The 16852-nt window shown below is 41.0% G+C and overlaps 1 protein-coding gene across 2 annotated transcripts in view; it reads right to left on the bottom strand.

The window, feature by feature from the left end:
* Positions 1–2256: 2256 nt before the first annotated feature.
* SNX18 (sorting nexin 18) overlaps positions 2257–16852 on the bottom strand; it is a 29645-nt gene continuing 15049 nt past the window's right edge. The window contains exon 2 of one of the 2 annotated variants that reach the window (XM_064437915.1): positions 2257–2452. In XM_064437915.1, coding sequence (XP_064293985.1) covers positions 2412–2452 — 41 coding nt within the window. In that variant the 3' untranslated portion in view covers positions 2257–2411. Of the gene's footprint in view, positions 2453–10006; positions 12898–16852 lie in introns of those variants that run through there. The other variant, XM_009506151.2, reaches the window with a different exon arrangement.

Raw genomic sequence — 16852 nt, 5'->3', positions numbered from 1 at the left:
GCACAACCTCGTGTCCTAAGTTTACTCCTTTCAATGTTCTTTGCATTTGTCTTGCACATATTTTAGGCCATTGCTTTTGGATAAGTATTTTTTTTTAGCTAAATAAATAAAAATAAAAATAATTAAAAAAATATTTTAAGGTCCATTCACGTTGCTTCATCCCTACCAAGGACAAATAAAAAAGTTTCTAATTCCAGTGGTTTTTCATATGAAAGAAAATTCTATGACTTATTCAGAAAGTATTAAGACCTTGGAGAAGAGGATTTTCGAAGATTGTATGATCAGTTTGCCTGGCCCAGCATCTTTTGGACAATTCATGGGAACAGGGTTTGAAAACTAGAGCTGTGTTTGCTGGCCTTCCCTTGAAACAGCAGCCCTGTCCCTGGTGCCAGCCCAGGTTCTGGTAATTGACCATCTCTGGGCCTGGACAAATGAACAATGAACAAATGGACAGCATGGTTCATTTGCAGACCCCGTAGGAGTCCCCCCAGCCCCGACTCTACATCCCAGCCCATCCAGTGGCACTGCCAGGCACTCAGAACTGCTGAGGCTGGGCAGCCAGGCAATGGGAGAGCAGTGTCTGTGCCCTGGGATGCCCATCACTGCCATCACAGGGGGACAGCCAAAATACTTGGTCTGTGTCTTTGATTCTCTTCACCTCTTCTGTTCCTGTTTCAGTTTGGTGTGATAGGATAGTGTGGGAAAAAACGCTCTGGAAGGTCATTGCCTGCCCTGGCATCACAGAAATTCCAAAGAAAGGGGAACTGCAGTGCTTTCCAAAATAGTTCCCACCTCTACTCCTCAGTTCAGCTCCTATCTGTATCTTCATCAAATGCAGTACCTACGTTTTCAGGCAGTTGTTTCCGTGTCTTAATCATCTTTCAAAAATGTTAAAACAAATTCAAACTCAGCTGTACTTACAATTAGCTTAAATTGTTTTTTTCATACCAAACATATTTAACAGAGGCTGCATTATTTTACACCACATTGGAATTTCAAATTGGCTTGATTTGCTTTCATATTATTCTATTGTTTTGGATATATTTTATACATGAGCATTTCAGACATGCTGAACATTGCTCACTGTTGCTGAAAAAAACTCTTGTAATTAATAACTAAAAGAAAGAAAAAAACCCTTATAAAATATTTAAAGGCTGCAGTTTTCACATTAGGATACAATATGTGAAAAGACCTCTAAAAAATCCCACATTATAATAGAACTGTATGTACATAAACATATGTCTATTAAAAAATAATAAAGCTGATACTGCCTTGTTATTCCATCTCAGAAGGTTTTGAAAGGTTTCTCACATGCTATAGTTGCCATATAACTACATACTTTCAATAAATTAATTCAAGAAAGAAAATATAATTTGTTACCCCAGAGTAATATGTAATGTGGTGATTCATCTCATCTAAAAGCAGCTGCTTCTTTTGTCATCTTTGTAAGTAGCATTCATTTTCCTGGCATGAGCACAATTTACAAATCCATCCCTGTCCTCTCAAGACTCAGACAGGATCATTAGCATATATTTAGCAGTTGCAGACAGTAAGCAGCAGGTACAAATGGCTGGCTGATGAGCTAATATGCTTTGGGCACTTTTCCAGCTTGTATGATAAGAGAAGAAATACACTACTTCAAAGTCTGCCAGTCACAAACCAATTAGCAGAAAAGAGTAATATAATGACCTGAAAATTCAGCACTGAACAGGGGGTATAGGTGTCCTGACGTTGCCTGATGTTTAGAATTCTAGTTAAGACAAGAAATTACCACCTGAGTGAAAAGATGCTTCAGCACATTATTGTCTCATATAAGCCTTTTCGTCATTTCAAACATATAAACTAACTCTCAGGCAGACTGGAAACCTTCTCTCTGGAGGAAACTCTCTGTTGTAAACACTTCAAACTTTGGTCACTGGTTTCAGAAGTACCTACTGTCTGAGCTAGCACAGTGCAAGATCACCACAATTCATATGTGAAATATTGGGTGCTTTGTAGCTATCATACTGTACTTGGCAGTTCTAATAATTACCTGCTAACAACTTTGATACTAATGACTTCATTTTACAGGTCTTTTCTCTGGAGCCTAACAGATGATTTTAAAAAGTCTTAGCCCAAGACTTATCTTGAAGAAGGTGAATTGGGAAGGGAGTAAAAAATTGATACAAGTGTTTGATCTCTCAGGACTGAAAGAGTGTAAGCCAACCTCATACAGAAGATTTTATTTATTATAAATGCCTAAGTCTTTTTTTCTCTGTTTGGTGAATACAAGCACCTGTGAAGAATCTCCAAAGAAATGCAATGCTTCAGACACCTCTGTATCAGACCTCAGTGTGTCAGGCATGCCCTGTCCATCCTGTGTGCTCATGTAGCGGCTGTAGGCGCCCCACCAGTGATGTGTGAGGTTCACTTCAGCCATCACCAGGTCCAAAAAGTGGTTCAAAGCAGAGACCTAAAAAAGAGTGGGTTATTTCTTCCTTCAGCAACACCCTGTGATGCCTGTGGTTAGAAACAGAACACAACATGGGCAGATGAGGCGGGTAGCCTAAAAATGTGATTCAAACCCTCAATGCTCAGTGGCTACTGAACCTCAACAGCATGTCAAACCAGCCTCCCTTGAGCCTGCAAGTTCCCAGACCCTCTTTAAATCCACCTGGGGTCGGTGAAGCAGGATGCACTCCCCCAGGTCTGCACAGCATGCACACGCCAGCTTGTCATTGTGTCAGTCTCTCTGTTGACCAGGTTGCTTCCTAAGAAGAAAGGAGTCTTGCCATCTACTCACTTTTTTTTTCTTTTTTAAATTTAACGTTATTTCTACCTTCAATTCAAAGACAGAATAAAGCAAAACAAATAACCAGCATTTCCAGCTGAGCATGAGTTCAAATGCACCTTGTATTTTGAATTTCCTAGTGAGAGGCTCCAGGCTTAGCTAGTAGGTCTCAGGTCTCACCCTTGGTGTGTCAGTCTTGGGACTTATCCTTCAGAAGCCATGAATTCTCCTCCCAGAGGAAAGTCTGCAGGGTCAATCACAGGAAATTGAACCCAGTTTAGGGTTTCAGTTTCTGGGCACTGTACTCATGCCCAGATGTTTAAAAAATGGTGTGTCAGAGTTCACTTTGCAGGCACTTATGTGCTCTTTAATCTAGACCTTGTTTTCTTTTAGATGGCCTCTAGCACAATCATCACAATTCTAAGAAACTCCGGCAGACAAATGCCCAGTTAATCTGTGCTAGTGAGTTTTAGACACAGGTTAAGCAATGAGCTGCTTGACCCTACAAAGGCCTGAGCAGCCTTGAGGGAGGTGCACCTGAAACAGCCCCAGGAATGTAAACCTGAAAGGATAGGTGGTTAAGGAATTAGGCACTTCCAGGATAGAGCAGTGGCTGATGAAGGTATTTTAAATACCTAATTTGGGACTTAGATGCTAAGTGCCTCCTTGAATGTAGTCCCAAACATTCTTGTTCTGCAGCTTACAGCAGCCTGTATATTGGCTTCATTGCAATCTGGGGACACACCTCTGCTCTGGGCTGCTTGGTGTTCATCGGGACCCTGAGACAGAGAAAGAAAACCCAACCACGTTATCTCCCTTCTTACTGATAGAGATTAGGTTCCGCTCATTGTCAGACTACTTTCAAATTGCAAACCTTTGAGCAGGAATTAAAAATGAGCCAAGAGTTCAAATTCAACACTGAAACAATATCTCAGTGACAGTTATTCACAAGAGACCAAAAACTATCCGACAGGTAAAATTTTGAAAAAGGTTTCATGAATGTTTAATGCAAGTTCTAAGAACGCAGCCTGCCAAACTGTAGTAAAAAATGAACTTAGAAAAGATATAGGTATGGTAAATTTATACAAAAAGAGAGTTGCCTCAGACAGAACATACCTGATGCACAAAGAATAAGGAAAATGTTGAGTCATCCCTATCCACAAGCATACCTTACTTTGCCAGTTGCTACAGATTACAGACCCTACATGCCAGTTTAATTCTACTAGCCCATTTCTGCCTGTTTGTCAGCCATGTTCCTCCTCCAGGCAGCGGGGATGGTGACTGCTCTGTGAGAATGTGGTTCAGCGGAGTCTTGTTAGAAGTATGGCATGGTATGGTGGGAAGGGCAGAAGGCATGTCATGTGAGGCAGCTCACTATGAGGTAGTGTATTTGCAGCAACACTGAGGACTATGAAGGCTTGAAGGGCAGGTACTGAGTGATTGCTACATTTGTTTTCTCCCCCCCTTTTCTGCTTTTGGGATTCCTGTAGATATGCAGCTACAGCTCTTATTGGGAATCTGACATGGACTAGAGCAATGTTAGCCTCTAATCCCAGTTTTGAAAAGATGTTAAGAGTGAGAAAAGGTGTTCAGATTTTGTGTAAATCTCAGAATACATAGCAAACTATTTGGAGGCTTTTCTGTGTAGAAATTTTCAGACTAGTGTTCATGTGTCAGCTAGGTAAGGGAATTTAGGTTATTAGAGCTGCATAACTCCCTATGTAAACACTGGGCATTCTTGTTCAGAATTGAGCTTAATTTGATTTGCTTGAATTGATTAGCTGGGTAAATTAAGCTAAATGGAAATAACATGAATCCTGAATGAGTACATGAACACAAGGCTTTAACATGGTTTAGCTAATCTACTTTAGATCTAATTTAGACAAATTTTCCTGACTCTCCAAGTGGAACAACTGTTTAAGGCTAGAGGCTATAAGGAATGCAGATCCTGTAAGCTAAGCTTAAGGTGCCTGGCTTGCAGTGGGGACCTCTGCATCAGGTGACTTGACTCCCTGCAGTTTGCCAACACAGTTCCCAGAGAGACAAGCAAAAGGACATCTAGAAGCAGCCAGGGAAGGAATGAGCTCTGGGGTCATGGGCAACACACCTCCTTGGGAGCTCGCATCCTTCCCACACAGTTTCAGATGAATGTTTTTATAGCCTGGGCACCTACAGCCCAATGTCCTCTTTGGTGTCTGGGCACCTTCATTGTGTCCTCTTGAAGAACAGGGTAGAGCTCAGCCCTAACATATGCTGGTGGACTGCCACTGCCTCCTGCACAGTGAAGCAGCTTCACCCATGTGGAGGGGAATTCCAGCTCCTTCAGCCACAGAGGTTCAGGTGCATATATCCCAGGAGCAAGCATCTGTCATCAGTGTGAGCTAGAGCTCCTCCTTCTCTCATTGTCTCCGAGTGCCAAAGAATGCCAAAGGAGGTTCTGAGATGACCCTGAAGACCATTGCTTTCAGCATTTACTCAAAGTGCAAATAGCAACTTGGGAGAGGTTCCTCCTCCCTGGGCTGCTCCTGTTACACCAAGCAATAAGGGATTTCAAAGAGAAAGTGGCGACAACTGCCTTCTGTGGGATACTTCATCCTTTGCATAGGCACTTGTGACCTCAGAGTGGTCCAGAGGGAAACCTGAAGCATCCTCCAGCTTCCTTCTCTGGCTGCCAACACACAGCTCTGCAGTTTGTGTCCATACTATGAGGAAAGAGACAATTGCTTCCTCTTTCCTCCCCATCCTCCTCCCTCAACGAGTTCCAGACAGGTTTTTCTCACCACATTAGTACACTGAGCAATGCTCCAAGGTGCAGAGTCTGACCTTTATCTGGTTACTGCTGTGAGCAGTTAAATTTCTTTCCTCCCCACCCCCAGGCATGGGGATGCATATTGCTCAACTCTTTTGGCCAAGCACATTCCTTAACCATGGTTCAAAGTGTGAGCAATTAGTTCTTGAACTAAGGCACCCTTCTTTATCACTGCATGTGCTGCAGGGGTATGGACAGCTAAGCCTGGAAAATTACCTATTCGAGACACTGAGACATTCAAGATGAAGTATCATTGCTTACAACCACCTGGAGGAAAAGACAGGCAGGACAGGATAATAGGTCCAGCTGCGCACAGTTGCAGAGTGATGCATCAGCCACATTTTTATTGTGTTTAACGTGCATCATCACAACTTCAGTTTTCCTTCTGACTTTCATGCCACTCAAAATTCAGCTTACAGGCACCCTGACATGTTGTTCACCTTAATCTAAACAGAGATCCAGGTGCCTTTCGGCACACAGCTTGTCAATGGATGTTTCTTATGGAATAGCCCAAACTGCCTGAGAGCAACTGCCTACGCTTATTCACAAGTGAGTCCCGGAGAGACGGTGGGAAGGGGAAAAGAAAAAAAAAGAAAATACATACACTAAATTTTTGAAATTAAAGACTCTGCTGAAGAAGGTAATTGAGCTTGAGTAGACAGACTTTCCTGACTGTCTGGGAATCCTTCACTGGCACATTCAGTCTTGCTTGCATGAATCTAGTGGACAGACTGTTTCTACACTGTAGCTATGCATGGGTACAACAAGGAACTGGTACAACACCGACAGCAGGGACTTTCCCTCTGACACAGCTTGCTTCAGAGATCCTGAACAAGGATGCAATCAAACAAGATGTTTGCTTGCATTCCTAACACTTATTAAGCTCTGAAAAACCCTTCCTATTTTTTCTTAAAATTGTATGAAGTCTACCCATGATAGGCAAAAACTGTCGCAGGCTTGACAAGGCAATTGAAGCAGCAGCATGGTCCTCAATTTCTTCAACTATTAGGGGAGTCTTCTTGCCTGCAACATTTCTCTGAGTGAAGTGAAATCAAAGCCACCGAATGTGGCCAAATCCTGCCAGGATGGCACTGGAGGACTCTGACACTTCTATTTTGCAAGTGATGTTTTGCAACATTGCCTGTGTGTTTGCAACTAGACCAGAAACTGCCTGAGAAACTGAAACTGGTGCTTGTGGCTCTTCCCTCTGGTCACCTTAAGAAGCGCTGGGGCAGAGGTGGTGGGTATGGTACCCTTTGAAAGAAAGCAAGCCAGCTGAGTAGAGGTACCCTCAAGGTCAGAGAAGGAACTTAATGTGTCCTACAACTCTTACCTGAGAGCTAGTGATCAAAAATGGAAGGGGGGTGTGAGATCCTTTTAATATTATTTCATTACCTTATTTTTAATGAAAGAACTGACTCTTCTTTTTTTTTTCCAAAAGGAAAGTCTTAAAAAATAGCATGGGATTAACCAGTACCAACTGTGGGAAATATAGCCACTCCAACTCACTACAAATAAAACTTTGTACTGCCTCACCTAGCTCTCTAAATTTTCGTGTATTTATGTTGTGCCCCTCATGTGCAGCATTATTTTGTCAACAAAAACTTAGCTGTTACTGTCAATTATAGGGATCAAAAGAGAAAAAAAGATGGAATAAAATTCCTGATTTTATCTTCTCACAGAATGTCTTCCTGCTCCTTGGAAATGCCTTTTAAGAGTAAAACCAGTAAAAAAAATTATCTCCCTTCCTATTGTTTCAAACGACAATGTCATGTTCCCTAAAACAGCAAGAGTGTATTTTTATTAAAATTACAGGAAGGAGCTTTTTGACAGGCAACTTCAAAATACCATAGGTTAGATTCAATTGTAATCAGCAGTGGAGGGGAATACTCAGACTCAACGCTACTGAACTGATGGAGGGATATTATTTCAACTCGCAGAGCCTGATATTCTTCCCAGTGGATCCAAGCAAAAAAAATTCCCGTTGAATTAGAAGTGGAACCAAATTAAGTGCTTAGTTTTAAATGGAGTTGCTAAGTGGCAAGTCTATCAGGCAGTTGGTATGGGAGATGCCTTTTAACTTGAGAAAGAGTTTTACTGTATCTAAAAGTCACATGTATTGAAACTAACTCAGTGCATGACTGCTCTGCTGCTAACTGCATGAGGCTGAAGTACTCTGAAGTTACATTACTTGTATATATTACACAATTTAAGTTACTATGTATAGCACGTACTATTCTGCACTATTATACTGAGCAATTACTGAAATTACAAAAGCAGCATCTCAAAACTTAGGGAATGTCAGAAGTAAGGTAACCCGTTTCACTGATTCAGCTTCCCTGTGAACATGCGTCAAAAATGGGCTCCAATGACACGATCACCTACGATTTTTCTGGAAATGCCTTTCTTTCTGTTCACCGAAAGAACAGTACCTGACTGAGATTCCTCTAGAGACTTATTTTACCTCGCTGCTCTACTCATGGCCCCATTCCTTATTTCCCAAATAATATTCATACCTCATTCTGAAGATTAAGTATTAATTTCCTTAGAAGTCTTTGAGGTCTTTTTCAAGCCTTAATAAAGCAACATCTGATGACTGCATTTATTTCAGGGAGTTTATATCCGCAACATTCCAGCAAATGAGCTGGGTTTATTATTCCACTTTTAAGGCTAAAAGATTACAAGTGTCTTCTAATTTATGGTGGTCTACTTAAAGAAATGAACTCCTGATATTTCTTTTTTCTAGAGAACTTCGTGTTTTGCAGCATTTCCTCTAAAGCAGAATGTTCACAGCCTTCAGCAAAATCTGTGAATTCCCAGCACTTTTTTCAGAATAAGTCCTGGGTTTAAACGCAAGCCTACACAAAATGGAGATCACACCCTTCACAAAAATTATTTATTTTGCATGGCTTATATTGCATAGAAGAACTTGGATACAGGCAGGGACAGAGTCATGTTCTCTGAGCACCACTCTGCAGGCTGAGGGAGACTGTTACTTGATCTTCTCACTGCCTTTCTTTTTCACAGTGCAGAGTACAACTGATGCTGCAAACAAAGTAAGTATTATACAGAGAACACCCTCCCTGAAAGACCTTAGTTGACTAGAAGAACGCTGAATATCCTGTGCACCGAATCAGGCAGGGAAGTGGTGGAAAGAGAGTTATGTAACCGTGTCTCACAATGTGCCTTGATATATTAGCTACACAGGCAACTTTAATTCTGAAATTTCCTAAATTTTTTTAATGATCAATCTTAGCACTCTTTAATATCCTTTTTTTTTGTTGTGTGCAACTTCCTAAATTGATTCTCTCTTCCCTCCCCAAGAAAAAAACAGGTAATAGAACATACGGAGCCGTACTGACACCCATGGTGTTGCCTCACAGAGCCTGCACTACATCACCTCCTTCAGCCCTGAAATCTACAGTTTATCAACAAGGTTGAACTTTTCAATAGCCATATCAGACCTTTGACCATGAAGCCAAGAAATTTCTAATGAAAGAAACAAAATGTTGCCATCCTCACCACCAGAAGAACCTGTGTTACCCATTTTGTGCCTGCTCATTATGGCTATTTAGTAAGAGCAAAAGGTCACCAATACTTTGGAAGCCCAAGGTATAAACAGGACTGTAGAAATAGGCTTTTGTAGTCACAGGGCTTTCTGTCCTCACCCTTTTCTGATCTTTGTCCCCATATGTTCCTCCCTGACCACCTCCGACCTCCACCTTGCTGTAGCTGGCAAGCCCAATGTCAAACTTCTTTTTCAGGCTAGTGCTTCTCTCCTCACATGGCCAGGCTCAAAGAGCAGCCACGCCAGGCCCCACCGACAGCCTCTTTACTCAGCTTCTGGTCTAGGAGGTTCAGCGCCTTCTAGATGAAAGGAAAAACAATTACAGTGAAAATCTCACTTAGCTGCTGCTGACTGAGGTTAGAACCAAGACTGCTTGGACCAAAGGGGAGCTACAGAAAATTTATGTCAAACTTGAGCACAGCCGGGCTTAAAGAAACCTTAGTTTAACTTGGAAATACTTGGACAAATTTTCACAGGCAGTGCAGAAGGCATATCTAAGGATGCAAAAGGTAACGAGTCTGCCAAATTTCAAGTCCTTGTTCCAAAATATGAAAGAACTAAAGCTTTTCAGGCAAACAGTTTAGAGAATTTAAGAGGGGGGAAAAGTTCTTTGTTTTTATGATCTCCTTCTGAGAAACAGCTGAACAACTTTCATTTACGTTTCCCAGAAGAATTCAGGCTGGAGCAGACAACCAGCACTGGTGGTGATTCTAAGTAGATATATTCCCCTGATGGGTTCATTCCAGAGTTTCCATTGGATTCAGCACTTTGACAGAAACCAATGCCTCAGCAGATCTTTCTGCAGCTTTCAATTCAATCTCTCCAACCCCCAACAAGTATACCAGACGCTTACTACTAATCAGTGCAAAAATTGTTACGCATCAAAAACAAATTACAGGAATGGAATAAAACAAAGGCATTTAACATTACACTATAGAGCTAATTTGCTTTCCTCCAACATTTATTTATTCAAAATGATTCTGTTAAATTTTCTTTGATGCTTCTAAAGTCCCACACAACATACATTCACTTTACTGTAGAGTACATTTGGATCTCAGACCACACCATCCAGTTGTCCATCAGTCATGAGTGGTCAATGTCATACTCGTTCCAAATAAATTTAAAACCATAGTTCTCACACAGTGTAGTAAGCATTAATGGAGTTCACGCTCCCTACATCAGTTTAACTAGAACTCTATAACGACTGAGTAAAATGGATGATGCTAGTATGTATGCAGATTTGAACCTTTCCAGACTCTGCAACAATTCAGATCCAGGATTCCATTCAAGCATTTTTTGGTCCATCAAGTTTAATCAATTAGCACCCCTACCTTCCCCCTGCCCCAAAAATTCACAAATAAGAAAGTAAGGTGAAGGCCATGACAGTTTATTTGGGAAAACTGTACCTGTCTGATAATGTTGTATGTATACATATCACAGCTTAATTTCCTCCTGGACATGTACATGTCATTAATACTAACCCCCTAGAATACTTTAACTGGACCAAGATCAATTTCTAAACACAAAGAATTAATTTGATTGTAGTCTGATCTAATTACTGCAAAGATACTTAATACAACAGTATCTGGCTTAAGCAAATACAAGCCATGGAACTCAGCTCAAACCTCGCTCATCACTATCTTACATAATTAAGTGACATATGGGAAGCTGGAGTGCTGCTGGGAAGAGCTGTTAGGGGAAGTGGTGAGTTTTGAATGTGGAACGAGACACCATGAGGAAGATAAAGGGCACGTCAGCCCTGTGACTATGGTCTTTACTTTATGGTCAACCTTGTTGTTTGCAGAACTCTTTTAACAGCCTGGAAATTGAGTCCTTCCTCACTGATTGTCCTTTCTTTTACAAATCTTATTTGCTTTGAGTATGTACTAGAAGCACTGCCAAACACAACTTGCACAAAATAGCAATCTCCAAGCATTTCAGGATGAATCTTAAAATCAAAACTACATTCTTACACTTATTCCTCTAAAATGGAGGTATGGGGTTAAGCTACATCACATGATCGACCAGAAGAACCACATGTTTCTGCTGCATAGGTGAGAAATGATTTGTATTTAAATGTAACTGTTGCTTAACTTCCTTTTCCAGGCCTTTATTTGTTTAAGCTATCTTTGATTAATTTAATTAAAATCAAAAAAGTAAACATTTTGCTTCCTTGGAAGGCTTTGTTATTTTTGTTTAGGAAAAAAAATATAGAATAAGTAAAAATCCCCTTTCATACTGACCTATAAGAAGGAAACCAGTAAGTAAGAAACACTGACTCCAGACTTAACTCAAGAGAAATAAGCCAGAAAACTCTTTAAAAGATAGTGTTTACATATATATATAAATGCACCCTGCCTGTCAAAAATATTTATACAAAAATTAAGACAATTGTTAATTCTTGAGTGTTACAAACAAAAATGCCACCTGTTTTCCAAGTCAGTTCAGCAAAGACTTATTTCAGATAATTTACATTACTGAACATCCCTGAAAATTTCTAACTTAGTGAAGCAATGAATCACAGTGGAGTTTCAACGCAAACAACTGTAAATGCAAGGCTGAAGTTAAACTGAATCAGCAACTGAACACTGAGCAGGTAATTTCAAACTTAATAAAATGCTCCAGCCATATAGCTTGCATACATATCCCCTTGATATATGGCATTTTTATTAGGCTAGCTCTTCAAATTTCTACTCACAGTAATGGTGTATATTAAAAAAAACCACACATAACAAAACCCTCACTATTACTCATTTCGGAGAAGGAACTGAGTGGTGTTTTTTGTGTATGTGCTTAACATACTAGCACATGTAACAAGTAGTCTCCATTTTCAGGGAGAGGGTGAATAGATTCTCCTTTTTGAGCCAACATTTGTCGTAAGACAGTACGCGCTGTGCAAACTCTATGGCAGCTGAATTTTTTCCAGTCAATGTGAGGTTTCATAATCAGTTCCTGTCATAGGCATCAACCCTTCATTCATTCAATCATAAAAATGTGACTTACTAGAAAAGGAAAAATAGAGTCTAAAGGCACAGAATGACATAGCTGCTCTAGTAGGAGAGTCTGTAAACAGAGAATAATTTGAATTTAAGAAATCCAAATCTAGGAAAGTAAAAAGGCATCTGAAGCAGGCTTTAACCTAGCCAACTTCCTTAAAGACCCAAAAGGTTTTCAGGTCTACAAAGTATGCACTAAAATACCATATTTCAAAAGCAATAAGGCAAATAGTATACTCATTATTTCAAAAAAGTTACAATGGTAGTGTAGGCATACACAATATAACTTAGTTACAATGCGTGGTACTGTTTCTATTACATAGCCCTGTAACTGTTTCCTTTCTACATAATCGGAGATTAAACCGGGGTTCCAGGTGAACACAAAACCATCCTTGTACCACTGTCTACCACTGGCAACAGTTCAGCAGCAGCAGCAGCATTTGCTCTGCTGCCTGGGTCACGTTCATGCTGAGGGAAGTCCACAAACCGAAGTTCAGAGATTAAACACTGTCATACTTGTGAAGAGCTTCTTCTAGCTTTTGTGTCACTTTTTGAAAAAAGAGTATTTGCTGTTGCAAGAAATGCTGCATCTGTGATTTAAAGTCCCTCACACGAATTTTGTGGAAATGATTAATTTCTGCTAGGGTTGCAAAAGAAATAATGTTACAGCGTTCTTGAATGCCCTCAGCTTTTTGGAGCTCCATCTTCCCCTCTTCCACATGCCGCTTACTCTCCTTTACTTTGGTAAGGGCTCCTGCGTAAAGAACAAAACAGAACAGTTGAACTATGAGGACAATGTAGACTTGACTACTGTACTTTAACAAGTGATTTATTAGCAACAAGGATTTGTGTAAGGCTCATTCTAAATGTATTTATATATGTGCCTATATATATACACAAATGAAAAGGAATAAAATCAAGGCTTTTTCATATAAAAACCCACAGAAAAGTGAATCTTGTTTAAAAAAGGGGAAGGGGTCCAGAGAAAGGCCACTAGGATGATCAAAGGACTGGAAAGCTGCCATATGAGGATAGGCTGGGAGAACTGGGTTTGTTCGGCCTTGAGAAAAGGAGGCTCAGAGGGGATCTCATCCCCATGTACCAGTACTTAAGGGGTAGCTACAAAGGAGATGAAGACTCCCTTTTTACAAGGAGTCCCATGCAGAGGACAAGGGGGAATGGACACAAGTTGCTCTTGGGGAGATTCCGACTGGACACCAGAGAGAAATTTTTCACAGTGAGGACAGTCAACCATTGGAATAATCTCCCCAGGGAAGTGGTTGACTCGGCCACGTTGGACACCTTTAAGATTCACCTGGACAGGGTGCTGGGCCATCTTGTCTAGACTGTGCTCTTCCTAGAAAGGTTGGACTAGATGACCCCTGAGGTCCCTTCCAACCTGGGATTCTGTGAAAAAAACCCAACACTTCTTTAAGGCTCTAGCTTGCTAAAGTTACTAAAACATGCCTATTTCACAATCTCAAAAATCAGACGGTGTCATTCAGAGAATAACTGATAAATATACCAGTAGTGAGAAAAAATGAAATCACTAGAGAACTTGTCAGATCAATTTAAGCCTACATGAACACCAGAAAAATTACCTCATTAAGAAACTGGACTTTGTGAAACATCACTTTTCCCAGTTTTTGTGAAACGTCAAAAGGAGATCTAAATACACAAAACCTTACCAATACACCATTCCACTTTTACACTACAGATACCCCAAAATTAATTATTGAGTACCAGAGAATCAAAAAGTTTATTTCAAAGTCACAGGTCCAGGTAGACCTAACACAGTCTTTTAAGAGCTAGAAGAAACAGAGCAAAAGAACTGACAGTCCTTCTCCTAGTAGTTAAAGGACACACACATCCTACAAAAATGAAATATCACTGAAAGCAGACTCATATAATGACAGAGTACCAAGATAAATCTTAAGACATTCATTATCTTGGACTCAATTTCCCATAGAGCAAATTCTTTGCCTTAAATATTACATAGATAGTTTATTCATATGACTAAAACCAATCAGACCAACACAGCTTTTAACTTCTCACAAGATGTTAGTGATGGGACATTTTTCACATCCTTTATCATCACGCTTAAGTTACCTGTTCCTTTAACTATTTGTAATGTCTTAACTATCTTTCCTTTCAGATTATACTTCTTACCATACAAGTGACTACAGTTCACTGACAGGACTCCTTTTGCATTGCCTTGAAGAAATACTTTTCTGTACTCCCTGCAGTGACACTAGCCAGCAAGCTATGGTCTGCCTATGTGTTCCAGGGGGACAACCTCCACTGTATCTGCTGGGGGAGCAGGTTTGTCTTCTCGCCACCTCAAATCCACACACATAGTAAACACCACTGAACAGTAAAAACGCAGTTCACGCGCAGTTCATAGTCAGTAATGCTATCTTTCATCCTTACCTTCCTGTGCCTGTTTAACAAACCACTTCGAATGTGACTCCCCCCCAGAGCCCCAGCACGTCTCTGCAATTCAGATCTGGAGCATGACCTTGTGCACGGATGCATCTGGGTCTGCTGCATGCACAGCAGGTTGGGAGGCAACCAGGGAGCACAGCTGCTGCTCGCTGCATTTCTTTCAGGCACTTTTCACATTCCCCTGCCTGCTACAGTTCATCCCCTGCCCATCTCCAACACCTCACCAGTCAGACAGAATGGAGGGCCAAGGTACACTCTTACTAGAAGGGGGTTAAAATATCATATGATTTGGAAGACTTATGGAAAAAGAGTTTGTTGCATTTTTGAAATGAAATGGAGGTTTTGCTTGCATTATAAATAAAATCTGGAATTCCTAAGATCAGGGAAGCATGCATGACTTTTCTCCATGCAACTTCTAGCAACAACTTTTTAACTGTTGGGGGGGGGATGCAAACACTCGGAAAATACTTCCTCTATTATCAGTACTCTTCTACTCTTAAAATTGTGTTTTTCTGCATAATTTGCATTTAGGCTGGGCTGTACATGGCATCTCCTGTCTGCAGCCCTGGATTGAGCTCTCAGTTGTGAGCATAAGAAATTCCCCTTCAGAGTGACATACTTGCAGAAAGACCAAAGAAAAGATTTCGCTTGTCTTTTTTAAACTGTGTCAGGGAGGTTATTAACAAAGTAAGCACAGACCGCAGGCTGCACAGCCAAGGACGCTGATATCTGTGTGGCAGAGGCCACTCCCTGAACCAGATGCGCCAAAGAGCTGCCCAGAGATCAAGGGCAGCAGCTCTCCCTGGGGGCTGCGAAGTGGTGGCAGGGCCCAGCTCCACACCTTCCTGGTCCCCACAGCCTACCAACATGGTGGCTAAAAGCTTGGTACTGGCTGCTACAGCTGACTGACCTAATCATCTCCAGCCTGGCCCTAAAAATCACCACCAAAAAACCTTTTCCACATGCAGTGGTGCCAGCAGTGGGACTGTGCCAGAAGATCTGTATTTTTCCCCTCTAAGGAGTGAGGAATCTGTGGGGTAGGGCACAATCGGAAAAATATATAATCCCCTCTTCTGCAAAAAGGATGTGTCTTTCAACAAACAAAACCAGGCTTAGCAGAAATTTTCTCTGCGTTCTGTGGGCATGGCAGGAATGCATGCACGGCTGTGAAAAACTGAAATTTGCGACTTACTGGAAGCCAGATGGAGCTGGTTAAATAAACATGACAACTCTTCAGTTGTGATGTGGGAAACAGCTTTAGATGTTATTTCTAGAATGACCAAACTGGAAGAAAAATACTGAATTTACAGCATCAGCAACTGAAATTATAACTAAGTTCTGGAGCATGCAGAATTTTCAAATTATTTTACATCAGTTAGAAGCATACATTACCAAACACTAAACCCCTCCAGACTACACATATTATGCATTATGTGGGTTTTGCCATTAAAAAAAAAAAAGGAACAATTTATAATTAGGGAAAGGAATCAGAGGGGAAAACTTGCAACCATTAATACTGTTCCCTTAATGTATACAGATTCATACTGGTCCTATAGTGGAATTTCCTTTAAATCCTAGGCAGACTACAACCACTGATCAGCAATGTATGACAAGAACTTACACACATGCTTAAGTACAAACTTGCTTGCTTGTGTACATCTTGGCTTGAAAATGAGGGTCTTGCTCAGAGACGCCCAAGTAGGGGACAGATGCCATGGCAACATCTAATACCTCCTAGCCCACAACTCCTAGCTCACCTCACCCCAGGCCATATACCATGAACTCCCCCATGTCCATCCTCACTAATCTATCCATCATCCTCAGGACCTAATCCAGCATCTCCCAGCTCCCGCTGCCCCCCTCACAGGCTGTTGAGGCTGAGCAAGCCCCCTCTGGCCCAAGTAAACCTGCAGCAACATCTCCTGGTTTCTGAATTTAGTGATGTGAACATCTAGTATTGGTTTGGACAATCCAAAAAAGCAAGACATATTTAAAAAACAAAAGCTGAATTGTGGCAGCCCTAGAAAAAGCTAACACGCATTTAGGGAAAAGAAACAGAAGGAGCCACCTTGTAACGCATATTAGCTCAAGGAAACCTCCTGCTGAATACATGTCTGGGATAAATATCCACCAATGCACTGCTCCTACAGGGATGGAATATATAAAAATAAATTCTTAGGGTTCTTTAGTTCCAGCTCTTCAGGTTCTGTAAAGTCTTGCTCATGCATTTAAAGCTTCTGGTCTGATGAAAAGACCTTTTGTCA

Source organism: Phalacrocorax carbo, chromosome Z (genome assembly GCF_963921805.1).
Source record: "Phalacrocorax carbo chromosome Z, bPhaCar2.1, whole genome shotgun sequence".
NCBI lineage: Eukaryota > Metazoa > Chordata > Aves > Suliformes > Phalacrocoracidae > Phalacrocorax > Phalacrocorax carbo.
The sequence above is the reverse complement of the archived record's forward strand: the minus strand, read 5'-3'. Positions and strand labels throughout refer to the sequence as shown.